Source organism: Scatophagus argus, chromosome 20, assembly GCF_020382885.2.
Source record: "Scatophagus argus isolate fScaArg1 chromosome 20, fScaArg1.pri, whole genome shotgun sequence".
Taxonomy (NCBI): domain Eukaryota; kingdom Metazoa; phylum Chordata; class Actinopteri; family Scatophagidae; genus Scatophagus; species Scatophagus argus.
In genome coordinates, this window is record NC_058512.1 from 19638394 (window position 1) to 19663068 (window position 24675).

A 24675-nucleotide genomic window follows, 5' to 3' on the forward strand; every position below is an offset into this window, starting at 1 on the left:
TTTTGGCATGCACTGGAGATTTTGTAGAGGTGCTTTGGCAGATAAGTGCTCTACAGAACATCTGTAGATGAAGAATTCTTCAGTCGGTTGAGACTTCTCAATGCATGGATCCCCATAGTCAAAACTCCCAGTCTTTTGGATGAAAAAATATCTTTTTTTGAACTTGTAGGCATGTATATAATCAGAGTAGATATTTTTTACAGTGGAGAATTGGGTTGTGCCAAAGAAGTGAAAGTAAAAGTAAAAACCCGTGAAAAGCACCGACACGCAGCCTGACAGCGTTTTTGCTGGATTCACAGTCAGCTCTCAGCTTCATTTTAACCTCTCTTGTCTTTACACTGAAGATGCTTCACAATTTGAAGCCCTGTGAGACGCAGACTGGAGGTTTCTGCTTTGAAAATACCCGCAGGTAAAGGTGTTGCTGTTAATGTTGTTACTGAGGAAGAAATGGTGCTCAGGAGGAAACACTAGGCCTGTAATGTTCATAATGGGATGTATTCTATTGCATGTCTTTGTCTTGCTCTCTTCTGAATTTATACTGTATAGTTTAGTTATCATTCATGCCACCACAACATTCTTGTGATTTTGCTGGAGCAGGGACAAGTCTTTGCGGCGCAGAGAGCAATATAATCAAGTTCACATGCTGTTAACCGAATTCCAGAAGTCATGAATCATGAGATCATGAATCCATATCCAGGTCCCAAACAGCCTACGCTGTCCGTGGAACTATACTAAATTATTAGTGAATTAGAACAGCACCTCAGTTATCTCAGCAGCAGCCATGGTCCCATAGCGCTTTACAGTCTGTACAACTCACAACCCTTAAAACCTTTATTTAGGTAAGGAAAAGAATTTGCCATGATACACATGGACAACCTCAGGGAGATCAACAGAGTAGGGTTTGTCTTTCAGGATGCACAGACATCCATGTGTCAAATATTCATAGAGGACAGATAGATTATACAGCAGTAGAAATATAAGAGCGGAAAATTCTACAAACTTTTAGAAATATTAATGATGTGCAATTTTAACATTATTTACTGTCTACTCTTAAGTATTTAAACTTATGTCACTGACATTAACATGAGTGTCTCTGCCTTTCTGTCCATCTGTCTCATCTTCCTTCATCATTTTTCAGGAATGCAGCGTTGGAGTCCAGCCTTTCAGAGTTCGGCTACAAAGCCCCCGGTGCCAGAAAGACAGGGACCACCATCGCTGGGATTGTATACAAGGTGAGGATCTGCCATCAGTGTTTTCACTGAGTGACACACTGACAGAAAGCAGGTGCTAAAAAAAGAACTCTGATGTTTTTGGAAACATGCCTGTGCTATTTCCTTGCTTTAAATGAATGTCTGTACATGAAAGGTGGGGAACTAGATTTCAGGTTGGCACATGTTTGTCACATGTGTCTATAACAAACCTGGAAGCAGTTAAGTGTTTAGGAAGTAAACCACTGACATCACCCAGGTGTATTTCCTGTCCTTGTGTGTCAGGACGGTGTGATTCTGGGAGCAGATACCAGGGCTACAGATGACATGGTGGTGGCTGACAAGAACTGCATGAAGATTCATTACATCGCTCCAAAGATCTAGTGAGTAAAACCACTTCACAACCTAGCTGTGTCCTCACTCATATAATGTTTCTTTTTATGGTATTTCACTTTTTGTATTAATGTGACTTTTTTTGGGGGGTTCAGGTGTATTACATATGTTGAAATTATGCTTTGTTTGGTTGTGCAGTGTTTGCTGTATTCCCATAGAGTCTGAATTTAACTCCACTTTAAATAGCAGGTCAATTGTTGTTTGTGTTTTGTTTTGTTTTTTTTTCATGTGATCTGACAAAAATATCTGATGATGAAACTGGTCCATCTAGCCACCCATTTGAACATGGGAGGGTAAAGCACGCACTTTGGCTGCAATTCCACCTCTGAGCTCAAATTTCAAATTTAAAAAAAAAAAAAAAAAGCTAACGAATAAAGCTAACAATGCAATTTCAATTTATTTATATAGCACCTTATACAACCAGAATTGTCTCTAGATGCTTTACAGAGACCCAGAGCCTGAACCCCCGAGCAAGCAGACAGTGGCAAGGAAAAACTCCCTTTTAACAGGAAGAAACCTTGAGCAGGACCCGGCAAGGGAGAACTATCCTGCTGATAGTCAGCTGGATGAAGGGGGGGGAAGAAGAGGTAGACAGGACAGAGAGGACGAAAGAGAGAGAGAGAAAGAGAGAGAGAGAGAGAGAGAGAGAGACATACATGCAATAAACATCATAAATTGCAAACACTTCAGTCACTCTCCCTGTTTAGACTGTCAGCAAAGTTCTGTGCCAGTGCTGTAATATATGTCACTGATTTGAGTTTACATTTTGGAAAAAAAATGAAAAATAACATGATTGGAGTTGCCCTTTGTCTGGACTATTTGCAGGCCAGGGTGAAGCAGCTGTAGCTCAGGTGCTACACCAGGTTGGCCACGTGTTTGGTGATTTGGTGGTTCAGTCCACAGCTCCTCCTTTGCTTGTGTTTAAATGTCCATGTGCAAGACAATGAGACAGTAAAGACAGTACGAAGACAGTTGAATTTTATAAAGCAAAATGATGATGATCGTGTTGTATGTACCTTGTACATGTGGTATTGTGGTGACTGATTTCACGCAGAGCTTTTGCCCCGAGACCAAGCAGATTATTTTAGAGTATCCATCGATTGGCTTGTTGAACTTGTAAACGTGTATGTTCCGTAGCTGCTGCGGGGCCGGCGTGGCCGCAGATGCAGAGGTCACCACGCAGATCATGGCATCCAATGTAGAACTGCACATGCTCAATACTGGGCGTCCCCCCCTTGTTGCCATGGTAACCCGGCAGCTGAAACAGATGCTTTTCAGGTGAGGGCACAGATATAAAATCACTTCTGGCTGTATGTTAAGCACTTCTAATTTCTGTTTCTTTTATCCTTAGTGTCCCTTATCTCGTGTCCAGGTGTACTTGTTTGGTATTCGTCCCCGTGAAAGACAGAATGCAGGATGTTGTAGTGATGGCTGTTGTAGTGATGGCTGTCTTGTTTTTCAGGTACCAGGGTCATGTTGGTTCATCCCTGATTGTTGGAGGAGTTGATGTGACTGGAGCTCACCTGTACAGTGTTTACCCACACGGCTCCTATGACAAACTGCCTTTCCTCACCATGGGTACATGTTTATGTGTTTAATGTAATGTGCACTTCTCTATGTGGTCAGCATCCTGGGCAGATGTCTGGTCGAGACTCAGATTTTTGAGAAAAGCCCACTCAGTTCAAGTTTCAGCAGTGACAATACAGCTGAATTAAAGTTTCACAGAGGTCCAGACTTTACCGACTAAACATTGTAGAAAAAAAAATGTGTAAAAAACATAAATTGATTCTGGTTTCAGGGTCTGGAGCTGCCGCTGCTGTTTCTGTATTTGAGGACAGATTCAAACCAAACATGGAGGTAAGGCTAACTCTCTGTTTTCCTTTCATTGCAGGTGTAATCAAACAAATGTGATGTATTTTATTATAATAAAGAAGAGAGAGTGGAGTGAATACTAGCAAGTTGTTTCAGACAAATGATGTCGATTGGAGATGTATAGGAAAATTTGTGTTGTGTGAATGTTTAATAGTCAGTATTCAACACAAGACAAGATGCTAAAAAACTAAGTAGAGAAGTAGAATAAACAATCACTAAAAAAATGTATTAGCTTTCAGCATCGCACAACTTGGATCGCATCTGCACTGAGTCAGCTGATTTTGAAAACGTCATTTATAAAAGTCCGATCATACTGATATTGTGATTCTCCAAAAGCTCATTTTTGTCCGTCTGCACTAAAATGTACGGCATGGACATGATTTTCTTCTCTGGTGTCTCTCCCTTTCAGCTGGCGGAGGCGAAGCAGCTTGTAAAAGATGCCATCACTGCAGGGATTTTCTGTGACTTGGGTTCAGGAAGCAATGTTGACTTGTGTGTTATCACTGAAGCTGGAGTGGAGTACCTGCGAGGCTATGACAAGCCCACAACAAAGGGAAAACGGTAAGCCGTTATATGTGTACCTGTTAACATGTTTATCTGTTTTCTCTTCCAGTTCGTCTCCCTTTCATATTCTGTTATATTAATGAGTTTTGTTTTTTTTTTTTTAAATATTGTCAAAGTAATGGAGGTTGACATTCCCATCAAGGGCTAAAAGACTAATATAGCCTGGTTAGTGAATTTAAGTATCTTGATGTAATACTACATCCATTTTAAGAAAGATGTTTGAAACTCATCTTCTGAGCTTTCAGAATTTTAGATTATATCCAAATGTGTGTTTTCTTTAGGTTTGCATTTTGGTCCTTCTTAAATTATATAATTAAATAAACAACAAGCTATAGATATGAGTTAAACATCTAGTAACTGTTGTAACTTATAGCCGTCTAGTCACATAAAAATGGTATAAATTAAAAAAATGTTGAAAATTAAACCAATATACAACCTGACTTAATCGTTCTCAGATTTTATTTAGTGTTACAGAAGTTTAAGCATATAATATTTGAAATACCTTCAAAACAAAACAAGATAGGCTTCAGATCTCATACTTTACACATACAGTCATGTGTCATAAATAAAATCCAAACCTTGAAGATAAAAACGTCAGCTGCTGCTTCATCAGCTGCACCTAGGCTTTGCTGTATTTAATTTCTGTAACTGTGCGTACACATTATTGTCAGAATTGGTCCATTCAGTTTAAAATTTGGATACATAGATCTTGCAAAACTGCCACCACAAAGACTACTCATTACAGCGGCCTTGTGTGTGGTTTCTGATTAATTTTCGGTTTTAATGGAAATTACTGGTGGAAGTAAGTGGTATGCATGAAACTGGTCAGTGTCCACTTCATTTTCAGACGTATTCCAATATTTAACTAATTTGATTAAATGTAAAAATGCCACAGGTAGGACTTATAACTTCAGTGTTAAAACCTGGCTATGGCACTGCTTAACCTTTCTTTATTTTTAAGAAAAGATTTTTCTAAGAAAAAATCCAGTCAATACACTTGAATGTGATTCTTGTCATTTTTGTAAGCAAAACAAAAGAGACATTTTTCTCCCCTTTGTCTGTCTTTTTTCAGAGAGGGGGAGTACAAGTACAAGCCCGGGACGACGGCTGTCCTTACCAAAACTGTGACACCACTCTCTCTGGATATTGTCAACGAATCTGTTCAGATCATGGACACTGAATAAAAGACAATACAAAGGTCCTGATGAAATCAAATCTAGTAAATTTATAGTAATACAGTGTGCAAAAAAAAAAAAAAAAGAAAGGCCGTATGGTCAAGGGATCTAACAGGTTGTCGTCTCTAAAGCAACAATCTCTCTAATAATAGTCTTGCAATAAAAGCTTGTTTGTTAAATGATCAGTGCCTGCATGTTATTTTGTGACTGTAGTTTTACTCCAGCTTGTTTTTTTCTAAAAACACATCTTTGCAAATATATAAATTCACACAAATTCATTTACATTGCAGCACAGCATATAATCAACAAACTAAAACCCTTATTAAATACTTGATTTTTAATGTATGGGGAAATGGCTTGAAATGGCATGATACAATTTAATTATCATTGTATTTTCATATTTTCATATATTATACTCTGGTATAAAAAAATATCAGAGTTCCGAGAGTGATTTTTGCGAGATCTTGCAAAACCACAGCCCTTCTAGTGATATATTATATCTTAGAGCTGTTATATTACATATAGAGTTTATATATCAGGATTTCTTTGGGCTGTGCCACTGTGCCGAGTTGACCCGGAAGTGTATTATCCCAAATGAGAAAGTACTTTCTTTTTTTCTTTTTTCTTTTTTTTTTAAAACGTTAGTTTTATTTTTCTACCGGGATTCGTAGACTGCCAATCGTCTTCCTTCTTCTTCCTTGTTTTTCATCCAGCTTGACGGTACGTTCAAAGAAACTCCGATAGGCCACTCACTCCGACGAAGAGTGCGCGATATGTATAAACGCCTTAACCGAAGCATGTCACGTGTAGTGTGTTGGTCGCATCTCCACCCATTTAACGAGTTTAGATATCTTTCACCAAGCGCTCCCAAAGAGTTTGTCCCGCCCACTTATTCTATTGGTTGAGCTGGTGAGGAAGGGTCGTTTGAATTTTTTTGGATTCTGCTGCGTGTGGCGACTGTCTAGTGTAATTCAGCCAGTCAGTTCGGTTTTCAGTGTTTTAGAAAACATCGAACATTGTTCAGCTCCGCAGGTATGTTTTACAATTACATTATAGGGTCAGGAAACCTTTGAAAAGTGAATGCAAAGCAAATTAATGCGATGTTGTAAACGTAAATAGCGTAAATAGTTACCTTATCCAAAGCAACTAGAAAGCTAATGTGAGGCTATAGTAGATAAGCAGAGGAAATGCAGCCATTATTCTTTATTTGTAACAGATGTCTGACATCGGGAAGCATTTTCAAAGACATTTTCGTGATCTCACAGTGTTCACCGTCTTTCCAGGAGTAAGATTTATTGTCACTTGCAGGGATACACTAAAGTTCTTGTTATCTCTCAAAGTCAACTATAAAAAGGAAAAGAAAGCTACTTAGTTAAAAAACAAAACAGAAAATACAAACTTTATCATTAAAACACACTCTGTATCATATAAAAAACACTCAATCTCAATTATTCTAATAAGATTTGCTGCACAAGACAAGACTGTGAACACACTGTATGACAGCCCAGTGGCAGGAGGTGCCAGAGGGTGAGTGCTATGCGTTCTTCATGTGAGTGACGTGGGAGATGTGGGCTTTGCTTAACGCTTTGATGCAGGTTTCCACTTCTGCCCTGAACCCGTGCCTGTGCTCGTGGCATAGCACAACTCAATAATTGTGTCTGGTGCACCAAGATGCAATTTTCTTGGCTGATTCCGATTTCCGACTGCCAATTTTGATTTTCTGTCTACTGACTATAATTAACACAAACAAAAATTAACTTTTCAAATCAAAATTTGACTTTCATGATAAAAGAGATGATCAAACTTTACTATTTCCTCTCTGAATAAAGTGCTCTGAAACTGGAAAGAGATTAATTAACTGAAAATGAGCTTTACACCAGCACTTAAAGCAGGTGCAACAGATTTCTGTAACAAATGTTAATTACTTATATCATTTTACAGTATGCTTATGAATGCTGAGGTCATTTATCCGATTTTTTTAATCAGATTTCTGAACTCTCTGATCTTAACTATGGGAAACAGCTCATCATACCACCTCTTCATCCCTCACCCCGGCGTGTGTGCACATACACTTACACATTTCTGCCCCATCCTAATGGATGACTGCAACAACACACTGAGCGACATCAGAATAATTGGCTGCTGTACTTACATCTCGTCTACCTCGCTCCTCGCTTTGCACCTGACATTGCACTAACCTTGCTGCTACATTCATATCCATTTCATCTTAAACCTCAATACGGATTTGCACCTTATGTAAATACGGCTAATATCTGTTTTGTTGTGTCCTGTTTTATTCTGGCAGCTTAGCTGACTTGTTTTGCCTATGTGTACAACTGCTTTACATGCCCTTGAATTGCCCCCTGAGGATAAATAAGGTTTTTATTTGTATTGAATTGAATCAAACTGAATAGAGAAAAGTTTAACTTTTACAGAAGAGCAATAGAAGGCGTCCTGACTGGAAACATCACAAACTTGCATGGGATGCGCAAAACCCCACCACACAAAAGCTCCGCAGTTGGTGCTTAAAACTACCGGGAACATTATTGATACTCTTTTTTTCCATTCAAAAATTCAACCTCGTGAATTGTACTTTGTAAAAGTATGCATTTCCTGTAATAATGGAGTTAAAGGGTTGTTTTCGGACTGATAAAACATGAAATGTCCTGAATCTTTCAGAGTCAAACCTTGGCTCCAGTATTTTTCCCCTTGTGGTTCTGACTTGTGTGTTGGAGGCAATGCGTCATGGTTCACCTGCCAGCCGTCGAAAAGGCAAAACTCCTCAACGTCGCCCGCCGCTGCCGCCTCCGACCTCCCGTTCCCCAAGGCGGAGTGGAGTTTCAAGTGAGAGTGACTTTATTGATGGGGCTGACATTCAGGGTCCAAAACTATCACCCACCACTCAGCAAATGCGAGTAACGATGTACATTTCATTATTTCATTTTTCACTGACTTTGCAGTGTATGACCAACAGTAATTGTATATACCAGTTTTCCCCATGGTGGTACAGTTTAAGAAACATTTACCTCTGCAAATTAATTACAAGTGGCCTTTGACAGAGAATTGCCTGAGGAGAGTTTTTAATGACACATCTTTTGCATTTTGGCCAGTTGAATAATATTTCAGATGGCAAATTGTTGCACAAATTGTCATAGAAATAAATCCCTGTTTTTGTCAATAGTAAATACAAATGAAACTGGAAGTTGGGTCATTTAACAAAAGTACTAATTAAAAACATGTTCGTCCATACTTAGGCTAGAAGTTATGGTGCCAACCATATAAAAAGTATGCTTTTTGGTGATGTAAAATATCTAATGCGTTGGTCAGGTACTATTTTGTTAGTGAGCTCCTTTAGAATAAAGGCTATCTGTACTGTCTTAGCATCCACATAGACACTGTGCCTGTGTTTTCCAGAGCAGCCCACTGTGTCTCCCAAGAAGAGAAGGTTTAGACCAGGAACCAAGGCCTTAATGGAGATTCGCAAGTACCAGAAGAGCACAGATCTTCTGCTCAGAAAGGGACCCTTCTCTCGCCTGGTGAGTCAAATGGTGGCAAAACATGGGAAGATTGTCATAGCTGTGCATATAATGTCTACAACCCCCCCAAGCAGTCCATCTAAACAGCAATTGAAAATGTATCAAGTACAGATGAAGGAGCTAATTGCTAGAGACACCGGTTCCAGTGCCTCTTAACATTTGGTCTAATAAGTAAACAAAATAAACGAAAAGAAAGCATTCTTATATTCTTTTATGCTCAACCCAACCGGTCAAGGCAGATGGCCGCCCATCTTGAGCCGGGGTCTGCTCTGAGGTTTCTGCCTTCTAAAAGGCAGTTTTTCCTCGCCACTGTTGCCAAGTGCTTGCTCAAGGGGGAATGTTGGGCTCTCTGTATTACAATTTAATTTTGGTCTAGAGCTGCTCTAATTGGAAAGTGTCATGAGATAACTTTTGTTGTGAATTGCCGCTATATAAATAAACTGAATTGAATTGAATTGAATCAAATCAAGTGTTTTCTGGGAAGTTTATCAACTGCCAAGTGGAAGGGGTGATAATAACATTTTTGTTATTCACATACTGAGGTAAAGAAAAGTTGTGTAGTTTAAGATCAGAAACCCTAAACCACAAATTAACACAAACTTGATTTTAAAGATTTAAGAGAATTTAAGAGAGTTTTATATGCAATTTTGAGTATGAAATTTGCTTCATCATCTCTCATTATAAAGTTTTTAGAATTCACCCAAAGTCTTTTGCTACATATTTTCTCCCATCTGCATGATTAGATAGATAGATAGATAGATAGATAGATAGATAGATAGATAGATGACTTTATTCATCCCCGAGGGGAAATTAGGTAACCTTTGTAGATTAAAAACTCTTCCTCCTCTTGGCTCAGGTCCGTGAGGTGTGCCAAAGTTTTTCCAGAGAGGCTCTCAGGTGGCAGGTCTTTGCTCTTCTGGCTCTGCAGGAGGTAAGCAATTTAGTGAAAATAATCAATATTAATTGTTAGTAGTGCATATGATTCCATGGTTAAATGTAATGTTTACTTGTGGTCAGCATATACTCCTCAGACACAAATAAATGATTTCACTCAAGGATAAAAGTATAAATAAAGTTGCCTTTGTGGAACATTTTTCTGTCTTTTGTCACCTTTAGGTTTTGTTAAGCCATTGCATGACCATTTCACAGAACAAAATAAGCACAATATACAGGTTATCTAATTGTGGAGGTCACTTACTGCACTGCAAACCATGTTATATTGTTGTCAGAATTGAAGTTTGAGCTACAAGTTAACAAGTTACTATAGGTGTGTTATTTTCCCTCCTTTGTGTCACTTAGGGGTGGTGGACCGAGCTTTAAACAATATTGTGTTATCATCATGTTAGTCCTTACAGTGAACTTGTTAGCAAAGAGTTGACTGTTTACACAGCTGCCTCACAGAGAGCTACGTTAGCTTTTATTTTGTGCTGTGTTTGTATCCACCTCATGAATGTAAATCCATTATTCACTCTTACTTTTGCTCTGGTTTTGGTGCTGAGTGGGTAGTGTTCAGTAGGTTTATCAGAACCTTTTCCCTTGGAACTGCTAGAAACAATGCTAGACTGAACCAGACAGTGAACAAAAAAAAGTACTATGAGTCACCCCTTTCACATTGCATGCAGTCAGCTTTAATGTTTAAATCTAATTATTGAATCCTCTAAAGTATGGACACTAGGAATACAGATTAGATCATTTTTGGAGGAATGTTCCTTAAAACTGATGCACTTTGACATGATTAGCACCGTTAGTACAGCGCCTGGTGATGTTTTTGACTTAATTTGAAGTCATGGTCATGAGCTCATGAGTTTTATATTGCATTAAACAAGCTAAATTCACAGTTAGTAAGAGCTTATTTTTGGCTTTATCTTGTTATCTTGTATGTAAATTGTACAAAATAATGTTATGGAGTTGAGGAAATTTTCTTACTTGTTAATAAAGTAATTCACGGACACTATATAAATATAAAAACAACCAGAATAAAATAAAATGAACAGTGTCAGGGAGGACAGATATTTACAGCGGTATTGCAGTATTGTGCAAATGAAAGAGTACAAAAAGTACAAAAAGGGGGCTTAAACCCGGGAGCAAGAGAAGCCGCTGCACTACTGCGCGCCGCCATCTTGGGGAAAATAAAATGATAAAGTTGTGACAACACATATATTAGTGATTACTGGACCTTTTACAAAAAAAGATATTCTTTGATGCTTCGTACAACACTGTTTTAAACCCTGTTGCACTGTTTTAAAACACTGTTTCTTTGATACAACTTCACCTGTTTTTCTTCCTCCTCCTCCTCCTTCTCCTTCGCCCAGGCCGCAGAAGCATTTCTTGTCATGTTATTCTCAGACGCCAACCTGTGTGCCATCCACGCTAAGCGGGTCACGCTGTTCCCCCGTGACATTCAGCTGGCCAGGAGAATCCGTGGGGTGGATAATCTGTAAAAACAACACAGTACAGAATGAATAAGCGAGTAACAGGATTGATACATAGTGTCTGTTCAGATACTCTTATACCGCGTTTCAGTTCAAATAGCTGTGTAACTGTTTTAAAATGTTTTCTGGCTTTGAGCTACATTTTTGGAATTTGGCTTTATAATTTCTTGTCAGAGAACAAAACACGTTTATCATTTGTCTTTGCAGATCATCGCCAGTTTTATGAAAAGGTAACAAGTTCAAATTTAGGTCCTTTGGGTTTGCTACAAGTCATTTTTAAAAATGTGAAAGTAAATGCTACCAAGAAAAGAAATTCAAGAGAAAAGTGGAAAATCACTATAATCATTGTCAAGCAGCTGTACATTATTGAATAATTTTGCTATACATAGATCTGCTGTTTTAGTGCGACTATTTCTTTGTGTTGCATTGATGTGTACATATTGTTCTCAGTTCAAGTAAGCTTATTTTGTTGTAGGATTTGTTTTTCTATTCCATACTTGATTGACGTTAGTTTTAATGCTAATTGACATTAGGTTGGTTTTTTTTGTTGTTGTTGTTATTTGTTGTTATTTAGTTTTTTTCCCCTTTCAGTTAAACAGGAAGTTCATGCTTGTTTGATATCTTCATAAACATCTTTTTGGTTTGGTTTGGTTCCATTTTTGTAAATGTGATAACTCATACACATGAATTTCCAAGATCAACTTTGTTGTGATTTTATAATGTTCAGCATAAACACTTTCCTAACTGTTATTCAACACCATAACTCGGGAACAGAAGGAGGGCGTGACCATATTTCACATTTGTTCAGATACTGGATTGCTCACAGTAATCTTGTGTGTCCACCTTGAAACTATGTTGACTGTATATACGTGTGAAGCATCCATGTTTTACAACTTGTAGTTTTGCAGTAACGAGCATATTTTGAAGCAATTGCCGTTCAACACAGGCGAATTGGTTTTGTTGATATTTAACTTCAGGTGACATTGTAACATTATGTGATGAAGCTGTCAGTCACTAAATAAATGAGTCTGGAAAGACGTGGATGCAAACTGCAGCTTGATTGGTTAATTCGAGTTTAATCGGTCCCGGAGGTGCAGATTGGTGGCCAGTCGGACCTGTTCTAACCTGCACCCCCAGCCACCAAAGTGGAAAAAATATACTTAAAGAGGAAAACGGATACCAATACCTGGAGAGCATAGCTGGTTAGCTGTTGGAGAAAAATCTGTCTCACCCAGATGGAAAACCAAGTGAATCAGGAGAGAGACAAACAGATAAAGGATACATGTAAATACCTGTATTTGAATCAAAAAACAAATAACAACAACAAACAAGTACGTGACTATAGCAGTTTTTTGATTCATCAATAATAATCCATTTTTATTTATGTTTAATTTTGGTAGTAATTGAGCATTTTCACTACATATGAAATATATATAAAAATTTATTTCAATTTTATTATACATAAAGTGAGAATGCAATTTCAGCTTGATAATAACATTTTCAGCCACAGACTCACCCAGTACATTGTTATTTTTCTTAAAATGACTCATAACCCACTTGTGTTTGTATGTCTGGTTTTCAGCAGTCTTGTAATTCAAAGCAGTTCTGTGCTGATTGTAGGCTTTACAGACTTAAATTCATGTTTATATATCTTATATGATAAGATAAAATAAACCTTTATTATTCTCACAATGGGGAAATTTACAATGAGAACAGACCACTGTACTAGACTGTGAACATAATTCAGTCACAAAAACGGGGGACAGACTGTCAGGCAACTCTGCCTCAGGGTCTCAACTCTGGGTTGTCCTGGACACCACCTTAACAGCCAGAGATTGAATGATGCCCTGAAAACACAAACTATTTTCAGAGAATCGGTAACTGACTCGGAAGCCTTTAAGGTTCAACCTGGAGTCTAAAAATTTTGATGTTCTCAAGGGTATACCAAGTACATGCATATACGATGACTAAATCTCACTAAACCTTGATGTAAGATATCTTCTCGTGATGATCGTTAATGGAGGTCCTTTTTGTTTTTTTACATTTTTGTTCGTGAGTGATGTGTTGTCTGTCATATCGTTAAATTACATAATTTGGCTGGAGAAGTTTAGAAGACACCTAACGCAAGGAAAACAAGACAGAACAGTACAAAACACTCTAAAATCCAAATTGCAAAATAAAAATCAAAAAATTACTATAGTCACATATTTGGGTTTTTTTTTTGACAATGTTTGGTTTAACAATTTACAAATAAAATTTTCATGAATTCTGTCGCCTCATAGCTAGATGGTTTCAGGTTCAAATGCGTGCATGTTCTCCCTGTGCCTGCGTGGGTTTTCTCCAGGTACTCTGGCTTCCTCCCACAATCCCAAAAACATGCACATTAGGTTAATTGGCTGCTCTACATTGCCCCTAGGTGTGTGTGTGTTTGTGTCTGTCTCTGTGTGTCAGCCCTGCGATTCACTGGCATCCAGTCCAGTGTGCACCTGCCTCTCACCCATGGTCAGTTGGGAAACTCCACATAGAAGGGCCCAGACCGAGATTCGAACCTGCAACCCTCTTGCTGTGAGGCGACAGTGCTAACCACTGTGTGTGTGTGTGTGTGTGTGTATACATATATGTATATATATGTATATATATAAAACTTTTTTTTTCTCTTGTACAGTTGGCCTTGCCAAATTAAACAGTATAGACCACAGTATTTTTAAGCCAGAAGAATTTCGTGCATTGAAAGTCCACGGAGCAAAGTTAATGTCTGAAGAAGTAGAAGTAATGTCTAAGAAGTAATCAAGACCTGCCATTTCTGACTTTAAGCAATTTGTTAAAGATAGTTTTATAATCATGGTGATTCGTAATGCAAAAGTTACAAATAATATGCGTCATTGCTTTATGGGTGAAATAATGCTCTCAGGTTCAAGTTAAGTTTGCGTACAGTGAATGAATGAATTAATGATTGAATGACTCTTCCATTAATGTGAAGGAGCCGCCCGGATATACTTGAGTAGTTGACGGCGGCAGTGCAGGCAGAGCACGCGCATAACAGGCGGAACGTTTCAACGAAGTACCTTCCACTCAAATGTTCGAGTGCTGTTTTGTTTGAGGACACTACCGAAGCTCTTCACTGAACAAGGCACAGTATATATCGTAATTAGATTTATGACAGGACTGGGACTATAGCTGGCTAATGTTACAGTGTTTTTAAGATGTGTCTGTCACTCGTTCGGCTAACTGAGCTAAGTTTACGTTAGTATGTTTCGATACCGGTGAAATGAAACCCATCAGCAACTTATGGAAGGGCTTTTTGGAAGCTTACGTAGCTAACGTCAGGCTTAATGCTTCATTCCAGTGGCCTGAAGCGCAAATTACATTCACTTATCAGTTTAGTATATAGTACAAGTTAGCCCCTATCTTGCAAATAACAAAGAAATAAATGTTTTTCTGTCAAGTCCAAATATATAGCTATCCCAGCAACTGAGGAATAGGCCAAAATAACAGTCAACTACTGACAAAGCATCACAGTAACGTTCAACGTAATATTGTAAAGCCTTAATGTTCCCTTCCTCTGTGTGTTACACAGTAGCCTTGTATGATACATATGTTAATGTTATCTTTGTTACTTGTTATTTGGCATTAATGCTGCTAGGAACTGGTTTTACTCTCTTACCTTACTTACCTCATATTTACCATTTTGTGATCCAACCGTCTTGTCACTTTTACCATTGTTTTCCGTTATAACTAGAATCAGTGCATGGCCGGGAAATGCAGTGGTGTCTTTTGCAATTTGTTTCACAGTTTAGTTTGTCTTTAACCTGTAAATGGTGTACTGTAATGTGTTCTTCTTCTGTTCCTCTGGCACAAGGATTAATGAAGTTCTGTCTTATCTTAATGATGCATATGTTACTTTAAACACCTGTACTCATTCATTTTAATTCATAGTTATTAAATTTGTAACAATCCCCTCTGCCTACAAACCCAGTTCCAAGTTGTGACACCGTATAAAATACAAACAGAATGCAGTGATTTCCCAATTCTTTTCTGCCATATTCACGTGAATGTAATACAAAGACAAGATATTTAATGTTTAAAATGCAAAATGTCGTCTTTTAACAACAGGACATTAAATATGACATTTTTAAAGTGAAGTTCTAGCCCATTCTTGCTATTAATGAATTGGGTGGTTCAGCGGTCCAGCGTTTTGTTGTCGTATTTTGCCCTTCATACTGTGCTACACATTTTCGGTGGGAGACAACTGAAGGCATTCAGTGGAAACATGTGCAAAATGTGGCTTAGCATTGTTTTGCTGAAAAAATCAGAGACATCCCTGAAAACGACATAATCTGGATGGCAGCTTCTGTTGCTCCAAATCCTCTGTACCTTTCCAGTCAAAACAGTAAGCCTGGACTGGAGGCATAAAGCTAAAGGTCTAAAGCATTTTGTTTTGTTTCTATGACAAGTGATAAACCAATGTAAGAGCTAAACTGGAACTGAACAAAAGAAATAAATAATATGTTACCTTACTTGGCAAAACAATACATTAGCTTAATACATTATTATTTACACTCAGAGTTAACAAAATCCATAAACAGTGTTAGACACAAATGAGTGCAATTCACTTACCTTGTTTCCACTCTCGACTGAAGCTAAACACTTGTTACTTTGCTCTCTCCGTTTATCTTTATCACTTTGTTTCTCTTCATGTGCCTTTTTGTTGTTTTTCCTGCACTGTTTTTTTTGTTTAAATACTTTTTTCCATTTTTTACTGTAGCCATACAGAGCCCTTTCTAAATAAACTATTTTCACAGGAAACAACAAAGCAACAACATTTTAAAAATACATTACAAACATAAACTTAAGCCAGGGATTATTTACAATCAGTACTATCTGCTGCAAGAAAAAAAGGACCTTTCACTTAATGTACAATTAAAACTTTCGTGTGTTTTCTAAGTGTTCCCTCTGTTCTTTGAGGCAAAAGTCCCTTCCCTCCCAGTGGACCTCTGTGGGACTAACAAACATCATGTGTGTAATTCATGGCACAATAATAATTAAAAAAAAAACTATTTATCTTTTACCATTAATTATTGTGCATGTGTTTTCTGAAGTAAGGTCCCTTGGGGGGATACTTGTGGAGGGACTTTGCCTCTCTATCAGCTGACTTGTCTTGTATTCTGTGTACATTCAGGAAATATGGAATTGCACAAAATGTGCAGCACATGGTTTAATTAGACAATTTAATAGTTTCTTATGTATGAGCTGCAGTACATGACCCCCTGTATTTGGTGCACACAAGAATTCCTGCAGTAAGGTGGTAAGATAAACTGTGTTTTTTTGTTGCAGTGCCACATGATGAATTCTGGTACAGCTTCACGCAAAAAAACAAAGAGCCAGCATGCACCACTTGGTGGTTCCATCTCCAGTGGCCTCAAAGAAATTCACATCAATGAAGAAGTCAAGATAGCAGTGAGTCTCTCTCTCGAGAAGTTCCGCTATACTGACCAGAAAGGTATCAGCTTTTTATTCTTTTATATCAGAAAATAAAAGCAAGCTTTGGTCAACCAAAGGTATGATGTCTTAACATTTACCCTTTCCTTACACTGACTGAACAGAGATGGAATTTCCTTCCTCCTTGTCCAGTACTGAGAGGGCTTTCATTCATCGAATGGCTCAGTCCCTGGGTTACATTTCTAAGAGCAAAGGGTAAGTTCCCCTAATTCCTCCAACGGGACCTGTATTCATCATATACCCGAGTATCTCTCTCAGGTATTGTGTCATTGTAATGTCATTACATACACTCACCCTCACAAGCTCTTCTACAGTGAAACTGGAATTGGCTGCGCTAAACCTGCATGTTCGTTTTAACAGGCAGTACAACCAGTGAAATGGGCTGGATGCTAAATACAATAGCGATTGCGCAGCTGTAGCCATATAACACTGGCTGTGCTCTGAGGCTGTCTCTGCTCATTACAAAAGAAACACATGCATTTCCATACGTACGTACACTCTGATAGCAATCTGATAAAAGCACAAATTTACGAAAGCACATTTCCCCCTAGCACAGTCTGCTAATGTTATTAAGTCATGATGACCTGAATACAACTAAATGGCCATAAATTGACTGCAGGCCTGCTGACGATACATGTAAGATGGAGGTGAGGGGTGAAATGACCTCTGCGATTCACTGCAGCCCTGAAACTTATAGTAAATTTCAATAAAGTCACTTGCAGACTTTAGAGACGTAGATCTAACTTGCAACCACGTTCTCATTTTAATTTTACATTATTTAATAGTGTCGATGGGATGAAATTCACTTCAGTTTATTTATGTAGCGCCGATTCACAACAAAAGTTATCTCATGACACTTTCCAATTAGAGAAGGTCTAGACCAGTAAAATTTTGTAATACAGAGAGAATCCAACATTCCCCCATGAACTCCAGGGAAGACGTTGAGTCAGTAACATGCATTAATGAGACATAAATGTGTGCAGAAGGAGAGGGAGAGGAAGAGAGAGCTCAGTGCATTGTGGGAGATCCCCTGGCAGTCTAAGCCTATAGCAGCATAACTACGGTCTAGCCTAGGCCAGCACTAACTGTAAGCTTTGTCAAAAAGGAAAGTTTTAAGTCTACTCTTAAACATATAGAGGGTGTCTGCCTGAAATTTAACTTAACTTCAACTGACAAACATGGAGGCTCTAGCTAATAATACAGACAACTTTACATGTGATGCCACGTGATGCAACTGTTGGTACTGATCCCTCTTTCAAATGAAGTTTGTGAGATCGTCCTCCGTTTAGCTGACCAAGGTTACAGAAGCAGTCAGACGCAAAATGGTTACCACACACAAACAGTTCATAGCAACTGTTGCTAGGATGTTTTCAACAGATTTCTTTGGTGCTCTGAGGCTGTAAGGCAAAGAAGAGAGCTGAGTTGGTTGATGATAACTAACAGTGCATCAGCTCCCGTGCTTAGCCCTAACTTTAGACGTGACGACTGAGTCCGCTGCTCGCGAGAAACAAAAAATGGCAAACCTGCACAAAGGTAGACCTAAATCCATGGGTGGAGAGACTCAGGTGGTGGGGTTGGACTATGCAATTAAGCCTCTCCTCTTGACCTCAAGAGGGAAGCAAAATCAAAACGGGTTGCAGAATCCCACATTTTCTGACCTATGCTACTCACAAAAGTCACTGGGTTGTCATATTTCACATTTTATGAGTGGGTAGGTACTCCAAATACGCAAATATATGTGTACAAGCACATATAATCAATCTCAATAATTTCTTTGTTGGGTACAGTTATCATAATTGCTAAAAGTGATGGCTAGACTAATAGTAATGCAAAGATAAAAGATTAAAGATTAAAGTGACATATTTTGTCATTGGAGGGAACTCACTCCAACGAAATTTGTTCTCTGCATTTAACCCACCCAAGTGACGTGCACACACACACACAGCAAACCCGGGGCAGTGGGCGACCGCGTGCAGCGCCCGGGGAGCAGTGGGGGTTAGGTACCTTGCTCAAGGGTACCTCAGCCATGGACACCGGGATGGGGAATCGAACCAGCGATCCACCGGTTACGGGTCCGACACCCTAACCGCTGATCCACGACCAGTCTGACATTTGTGAAGCATTTATACCACCACTTTTGAGCTCTTTATAAACACAAGCCTAAATCAATTTTAACAAGTATGATAATGAAAGAAATTTCTCCCCTTTCTCCTTTCAGGAAAGGACCAAATCGCTTCCTGACCATTAAGAAGAAGGATGGTTCAGACAAACCTCGGCCTCCCATGCCCCTCACTCTCACCCACAATTCATTATATTTTATCCGCAGCCTGCTTCAGAGGTTTCCCATCACCAATAAGGAACGCGCTGACCTGCAACTCAACAACAGAAATGGCATGTCTGTGGCTGCAGAGCCTGGTGAGTGTCAGTATATGTGTTCAAATGAAAACTGTGCCACGTATTACACAATGTGGGTCTGATAATTAATGTACAAAATACAAGGTTTATTTATTTATCATTGTACAACATGGAGTCGTACAACAAAATGCAGATTGTCATCTTTTTAGGCTCAAAGCAAAAATTATAAATGGACTAATAAATAATAATAATAATAAGCAGACAATAAATGGACTAATATATCTAATACAGCAGGAGATACCTTTGTATCACTTTTCTTTTTTTTTTTAACTTTTATTTTATTTTCTTTAAACAACTCTCCAAAACACTGCAAATACTACATTGCCTGTTGTCCCTCTTTATGTTTTGAGGGGTTAATTCTCTAATATTGAAAGGGCTCCCATCTAGTATTGAGATATAACTCACACAAGATTATTATACTCATACTAGTCTTTGTCTTTGTATTGTCCAGGCCTAGCCAACTTTATGTTTCTATAACCCTTTCAGACACACCATAAATCCACCTTGCATCCATGAGTCTCTGTGTATACCTCTCGTGCTATTGCAGAGTAGTCCTACAATTTAAAATGAGAACATGAAACTCTGGTCGTGACGATTAATAATTTTAATAAATTTTAAAGAAAGGGTAAAGAGTAGAACCTTTCTGCTTCTTGAGCATTATGGGTAATGACATCCATTCACTTAAATAATAATATATTATGCCTGTAGATAATATTTGTTAAATCAAAGCCTGAGGTGTCTCACAGCGATGGTCTGACTTCAAGTCCGGCAAATATTCTTTCCGCCAGTTGTTCCAGAAACTGGTCATAAGTCTCTGTCTGTATCGCCACCTCCGTGTCATCTCCTCCTTGTTCACTGTTGGGTGGTTGGTGTCAGCTGGAAATTGCTTAGGGGGAAGGCAAGTCAGTCTCTGACCCACCAAGAAATGTGTGGCTCATCCACATCGTTGTGCACATAGGTGAGGGGCCTCGAGTTTATTATGGCTTCAGCTTTGGTCAGGAAGGTGCATATTTCCTCAAAATTCAGTTTAGGTCTGCCAAGCACTTTTCTCAGAAAGACCTTGATTGACCTTACAAGCCTCTCCCAGAAACCACCTGCCAGGTGATGCCTTTTTTTGAGAAGAACGCTTGTAGCTGTGTACCTTTGATGCCTTTCTACAGTTCTTTCAGATCCTGATCAGCTCTCTTAAATGTCTTGGGATTATCTGAATATATGATCTTGCATAAACCTCTTCTTGAGGTGAATCTTTTCAGAGCTAACAGGAAATTTTCAGTCATCCTTGTTTGTAGTCCAGCTGATGATGATGTTGCTGTCTACAAACTTCTTTCCACATTCATGTTGAGGATTGCAGTCATTGGTTCACGCTGTGAAAGGCAAAGGAAGTGTGACTGCCAATCTGGTCAGTTGGCAGTCACTCTGGAGGAATTCCAGTATCCAGTTGCAGAATGAGGTACTCAAGTACAGGATTAAGTTTGCCAGTTTTGTGGTGGAGACTGAGCTAAATGCTGGGCTGAAATCAACAAACAGCATTCTAATGTATAAGTTATTGTTGTGGAAGGAACAAGTAGAGGACAGTGCAAATGGCATCCTGTGTGGATCTGTTGGTCCTGAATGCAAACTGGTGAGAATCCAGGCTCACCAGGTGAAATTGATAACCAGTTTTTCAAAGCGCTTCGTTAGTGTGGGGTGCAGACTTTGGGAAAATGGTGGCCGACTTGAAGACAGTGGGAACGCTCTGCTGTAACAGTAATGTAATGTAAAGGTGTAAATATATATAATGCCAATAAAGCTGATTCGACTCGAATTGATATGTTAAAAATGTTGATATTAACAACAACTAGCTGATTGGCACCTGGCCAGAGGCATTATCTCAGCAGGATTCTTCTCACTCCCACTGTGGATAATGACAGCAGAAGGTTCTTTGGAACTGGTGTTGACTTTACAGCAAACTCTTTGCTTAAAAGATCAAAGCGTTTAGTTCGTCTGCCAATGTGGCCTGACACATGATGGGGGTATTCTGGCTTTTGTAGCCTGTGATGTGTGTTTTGGATTACTTGCTTACATTTCTTTGGTGGTGTTGTTATCATTGGTCTGTATTCAGGCTCCATCTCCTTTTTGTCTCCTTGACTGCATCTCACCTCTCCATTCATCCAGGCTTTCTGGTATTGGGGATTGATTTTATTCTCGTTGTGATCATTACTGGGAGCTAACCTGACTGTGTTATGTTCCACAAGTTCTTAAGATAAGATAAGATAATCCTTTATTAGTCCCATTACTGGGAAATTACGGTGTTACAGCAGCAAACAGGATATAGAGGGTGCAAAGCATGCAAGAATAAGGGAAGGATGAGCATTCAAGAGAATAAATACATAGGAAACAAATACCTGCAGCTGTACACAGTACAGAAAAGAAAAATACTATTCACACTAGAGTCCCTCTTCTTAGAAATAGACCTGAGACAATATTTATTTAATTCAACTGTAATTGTTCAGTTTGCACAGAAGAAAGTTGTGTGGAATAGCAGATGTCTGGTACCAAACAGTTGTCTCTCTCTCTTTCACTCACTCATGAACACACACACCCACACACACACACAGTGAAATAAACATGGATGTTGTAATCTGCATACTCTGCATACAGGTGGTAATGAAATGTACAAACTGACTAACCTGTAATCATTTAAACATTCCTCTGCTTTGCAAAAAAAGTGCCAAGTCAACAGGTATGTTGTGTAGGGTCATATAATGGTTTTCGTTTTTCCTTCAGACAGCAGTTGTGACAGGAACAGGGCAAGCGGGCGCTTAAACAATGGCGTACCCAAGGTGCCTGGAAGGAGGAATCCATCAGAGCTGGACAGTTTTCGACGCTCCCTGCCTGTGCATGAATTGCAGGTGGAGATTATTCAGCTTATCAGAGACAATAGGGTGGTTCTGGTGGTGGGAGAGACTGGCTCTGGAAAGACTACACAGGTGAGTCTATCTGACAGACAGATGGTGCAGTACTGGTCCTGACTGAAATATCTGGAGAACTATGTTACAGATAGCGATGTATTAAATCCGTGGTCCACAGAGACTAAACAGGGTTCAAAAGTAAGGATAATGGCACCTTGGACTAGTAAATCTAGCTACTTGCTTTCCAGCTCAGGCAATTGGTAGAGAATAATTAAATACATTTTTTCCCTGAAGCTGATGATGGAAGAAGCTAAGGAGTGAGCTATCTTGCCTTCTTCCCATTTAAGCAGTGTGTCTGATTGGGCTGATTAGACACTTGTGAGGTAAAGTGTAAACCCATGTTAGTATCCTGGAAATCTGGAGTCTTTTTTGGGCGACACTCCAGGCTTGACTTGGATAAAATTAAACAAGAAAATTAGCTTAAGCATTGATAATAAAGCAGTTTGTATAGATTTCTGACCCATCTGCCCGACTTAGCAAGTAAAAAACAAAACAAAAAAAACTTTAATGCTGAACCCCAATAGCATTTTATTAAAATTCTTTAAGACCCACTGCATCTCTTTCTCCTCTATCTGCCCCCCCCCCCCCGTCTCCCTCTTTCCTCTCTCTCTCTCTCTCTCTCTCTCTCTCTCTTGTCCTCACCTCACCTCTCTTGCCATACTTCCTATTCTAACCTGTACTCATCTGCCCTCTGGAAAATTAAAAAAATATATATTGTTTGACTAACAGGCAAAGTGTACTTGTAAGATTTACTGTGATCACATCTTTGAAGAATGTGTGTTACAGGTCAGCATTGCTAAAAATGACATTCAGATAATAATTATAAAATAAATAGTTAACTTACTTCACTAAATACTCTGCATGTCACTTGTGGGGTCCTCTGACTTTTCCTATAGCATCAGGTTGACATTTTAGTTTGTTAGCGAAACAGTTTAACAATGAAATTTGGTGCATACCTGTACCATGTTTTTAGGGCTATTAAGAAAATGTTAACATGCCCTTACTCTTGTCTTGGTTAATGTTTATAATACATCATATATATCATTTCACTAATTCAGCCATTTTCTTTAGGAAAATTGTAACACTGAATCTTGCAAATGTGTGGAGATTGACTTAGTTAGCATTTTTGTGTTTAGAAGACATCACATTTTTGGAGGGATTAAATCTACTGATATTACTGCTATTAGGTAGAATGTGCGGTAAGAGCTTTAGAATGAACTTTGTGAAGGTAATCCTTTGTCAGTGTGAATTTTCCAGATCCCACAGTTCCTGCTGGATGAGTGCAGCAGGAATGATGAGCCCTGCAGGATCTTCTGCACTCAGCCCAGACGTCTGGCTGCCATTGCTGTGGCTGAGAGAGTGGCAGCTGAGAGAGGAGAGAGCGTGGGCCAGACTGTTGGTTATCATATAAGACTGGAGAGCAGGTAGATTAAACCAAAGTGTGCTCATGATGACATTCATTAATTAAGGCTATAGCATACATTTTCCTGTCATTGCTCTCTATCCAAAAAAAAGCAGTTTTATCTAAACTCCTGCAAAACACATACACTCCTTAATATGTAAAATATATTGTTAAATATGTTAATGACTATAAAACTGGTGACTTTGAAACCTCAGGGTATCCCCCAAGACAGTGCTGACCTTTTGCACCAGTGGAGTGTTCCTGAGAACACTGATGGCTGGAGATGCAAGCCTGACAACTGTTACACATGTCATTGTGGTGAGCATCAACACTTCATATATAAAGAACATATTGTCTCACAAAACATGTTAACGCTGTAATGCTGCTTTATGAAATACACATACCTGAAGATAGCTGGGATTTGTAACATAAGAGCAGCGTGTAAAGTAGTATTTTGCAGCTTTGTGATTGCGAGGCATGTGACTGCAAACACCAGTGATGTCACTGGGTCCTGCAGATCAGAGGGTGTGAAGATGTTTCAGATTAAACCTTTATCAGTATGAATTTTGCTTTGGACTCACAACACATCACATTAAAGTGACTTGTTTTAACAGGACGAAGTGCATGAGCGTGATGGTCTCACTGACTTCCTCCTCACTAAAATGCGGGATGTGCTTCAGAGGATCCCTACACTGAAACTGATCCTTTCCAGTGCTGCTCTAGATGTAGACCTGTTCCTTCGGTACTTTGGCTCCTGCCCTGTTATCAAGCGTAAGTCCTGCTAACTCTGCGTTGAATACATGAATGCTCATACCAGATATGACTGCTTTTGGTTTGCAACTACATTATACCACATGAGTACCAGTTGCATGTTTGTCAGCTGGTTGAAAACACTGTACATTTGCTCATTAGGGTGCTATGCCTTGCTTGATACAGTTAATTGGTTGAATTGGTGCAAACTTGTTTCTTTTTCAACTAATTTTTTGGCATCTTTATTTAATACATACATAGGAGCAAAGTGACAGGAAACAAGGGGAGGGAGAGGGGAAATGACCTGCAGCAAAGATTCACGGCCAGAACTGAACCAGGGGCATTGCAGTATATATGGTATATATCTTAGCCATAATGTCACCATAACTCAGTCACATCTGAAGCTTTCAAGCTTTCTCAATCACTTACATTCCTGTCTCTGTTCCCCGGAGTATGATGAGACTTGTTCTGAAACTCA

The 24675-nt window shown here is 39.0% G+C and overlaps 3 protein-coding genes across 7 annotated transcripts in view; all 3 read left to right on the forward strand.

The window, feature by feature from the left end:
* Positions 1–230: 230 nt before the first annotated feature.
* Positions 231–5394, forward strand: psmb10 (proteasome 20S subunit beta 10). Its single transcript, XM_046375175.1, has 8 exons — positions 231–409; positions 1139–1232; positions 1494–1591; positions 2739–2879; positions 3064–3179; positions 3400–3458; positions 3883–4034; positions 5110–5394. The coding sequence occupies exons 1-8, from the start codon at positions 345–347 to the stop codon at positions 5219–5221; spliced, it is 837 nt and encodes a 278-aa protein (XP_046231131.1). The 5' UTR covers positions 231–344; the 3' UTR covers positions 5222–5394.
* A 690-nt stretch (positions 5395–6084) lies between these two features.
* On the forward strand, positions 6085–12232 carry LOC124051623 (histone H3-like centromeric protein A). Of its 2 annotated transcripts, XM_046375179.1 has the most exons (6): positions 6138–6244; positions 6674–6739; positions 7892–8056; positions 8627–8748; positions 9605–9679; positions 11061–12232. In XM_046375179.1, exons 2-6 carry the CDS (start codon positions 6709–6711, stop codon positions 11187–11189), a joined length of 522 nt encoding a protein of 173 aa, XP_046231135.1. In that variant the 5' UTR covers positions 6138–6244; positions 6674–6708; the 3' UTR covers positions 11190–12232. The 2 variants fall into 2 exon arrangements, with proteins under 2 accessions (XP_046231136.1, XP_046231135.1); XM_046375180.1 differs by lacking the exon at positions 6674–6739 and having other exon boundaries at positions 6085–6244.
* A 1934-nt stretch (positions 12233–14166) lies between these two features.
* The window catches only part of LOC124051598 (3'-5' RNA helicase YTHDC2), a 35294-nt gene continuing 24785 nt past the window's right edge, over positions 14167–24675 (forward strand). For all 4 annotated transcript variants that reach the window (XM_046375125.1, XM_046375126.1, XM_046375127.1 and 1 more), the window contains exons 1-8: positions 14167–14310; positions 16515–16680; positions 16784–16874; positions 18898–19094; positions 21861–22063; positions 23303–23469; positions 23663–23765; positions 24062–24218. In XM_046375125.1, coding sequence (XP_046231081.1) covers positions 16521–16680; positions 16784–16874; positions 18898–19094; positions 21861–22063; positions 23303–23469; positions 23663–23765; positions 24062–24218 — 1078 coding nt within the window. In that variant the 5' untranslated portion in view covers positions 14167–14310; positions 16515–16520. The remainder of the gene's footprint in view (positions 14311–16514; positions 16681–16783; positions 16875–18897; positions 19095–21860; positions 22064–23302; positions 23470–23662; positions 23766–24061; positions 24219–24675) is intronic.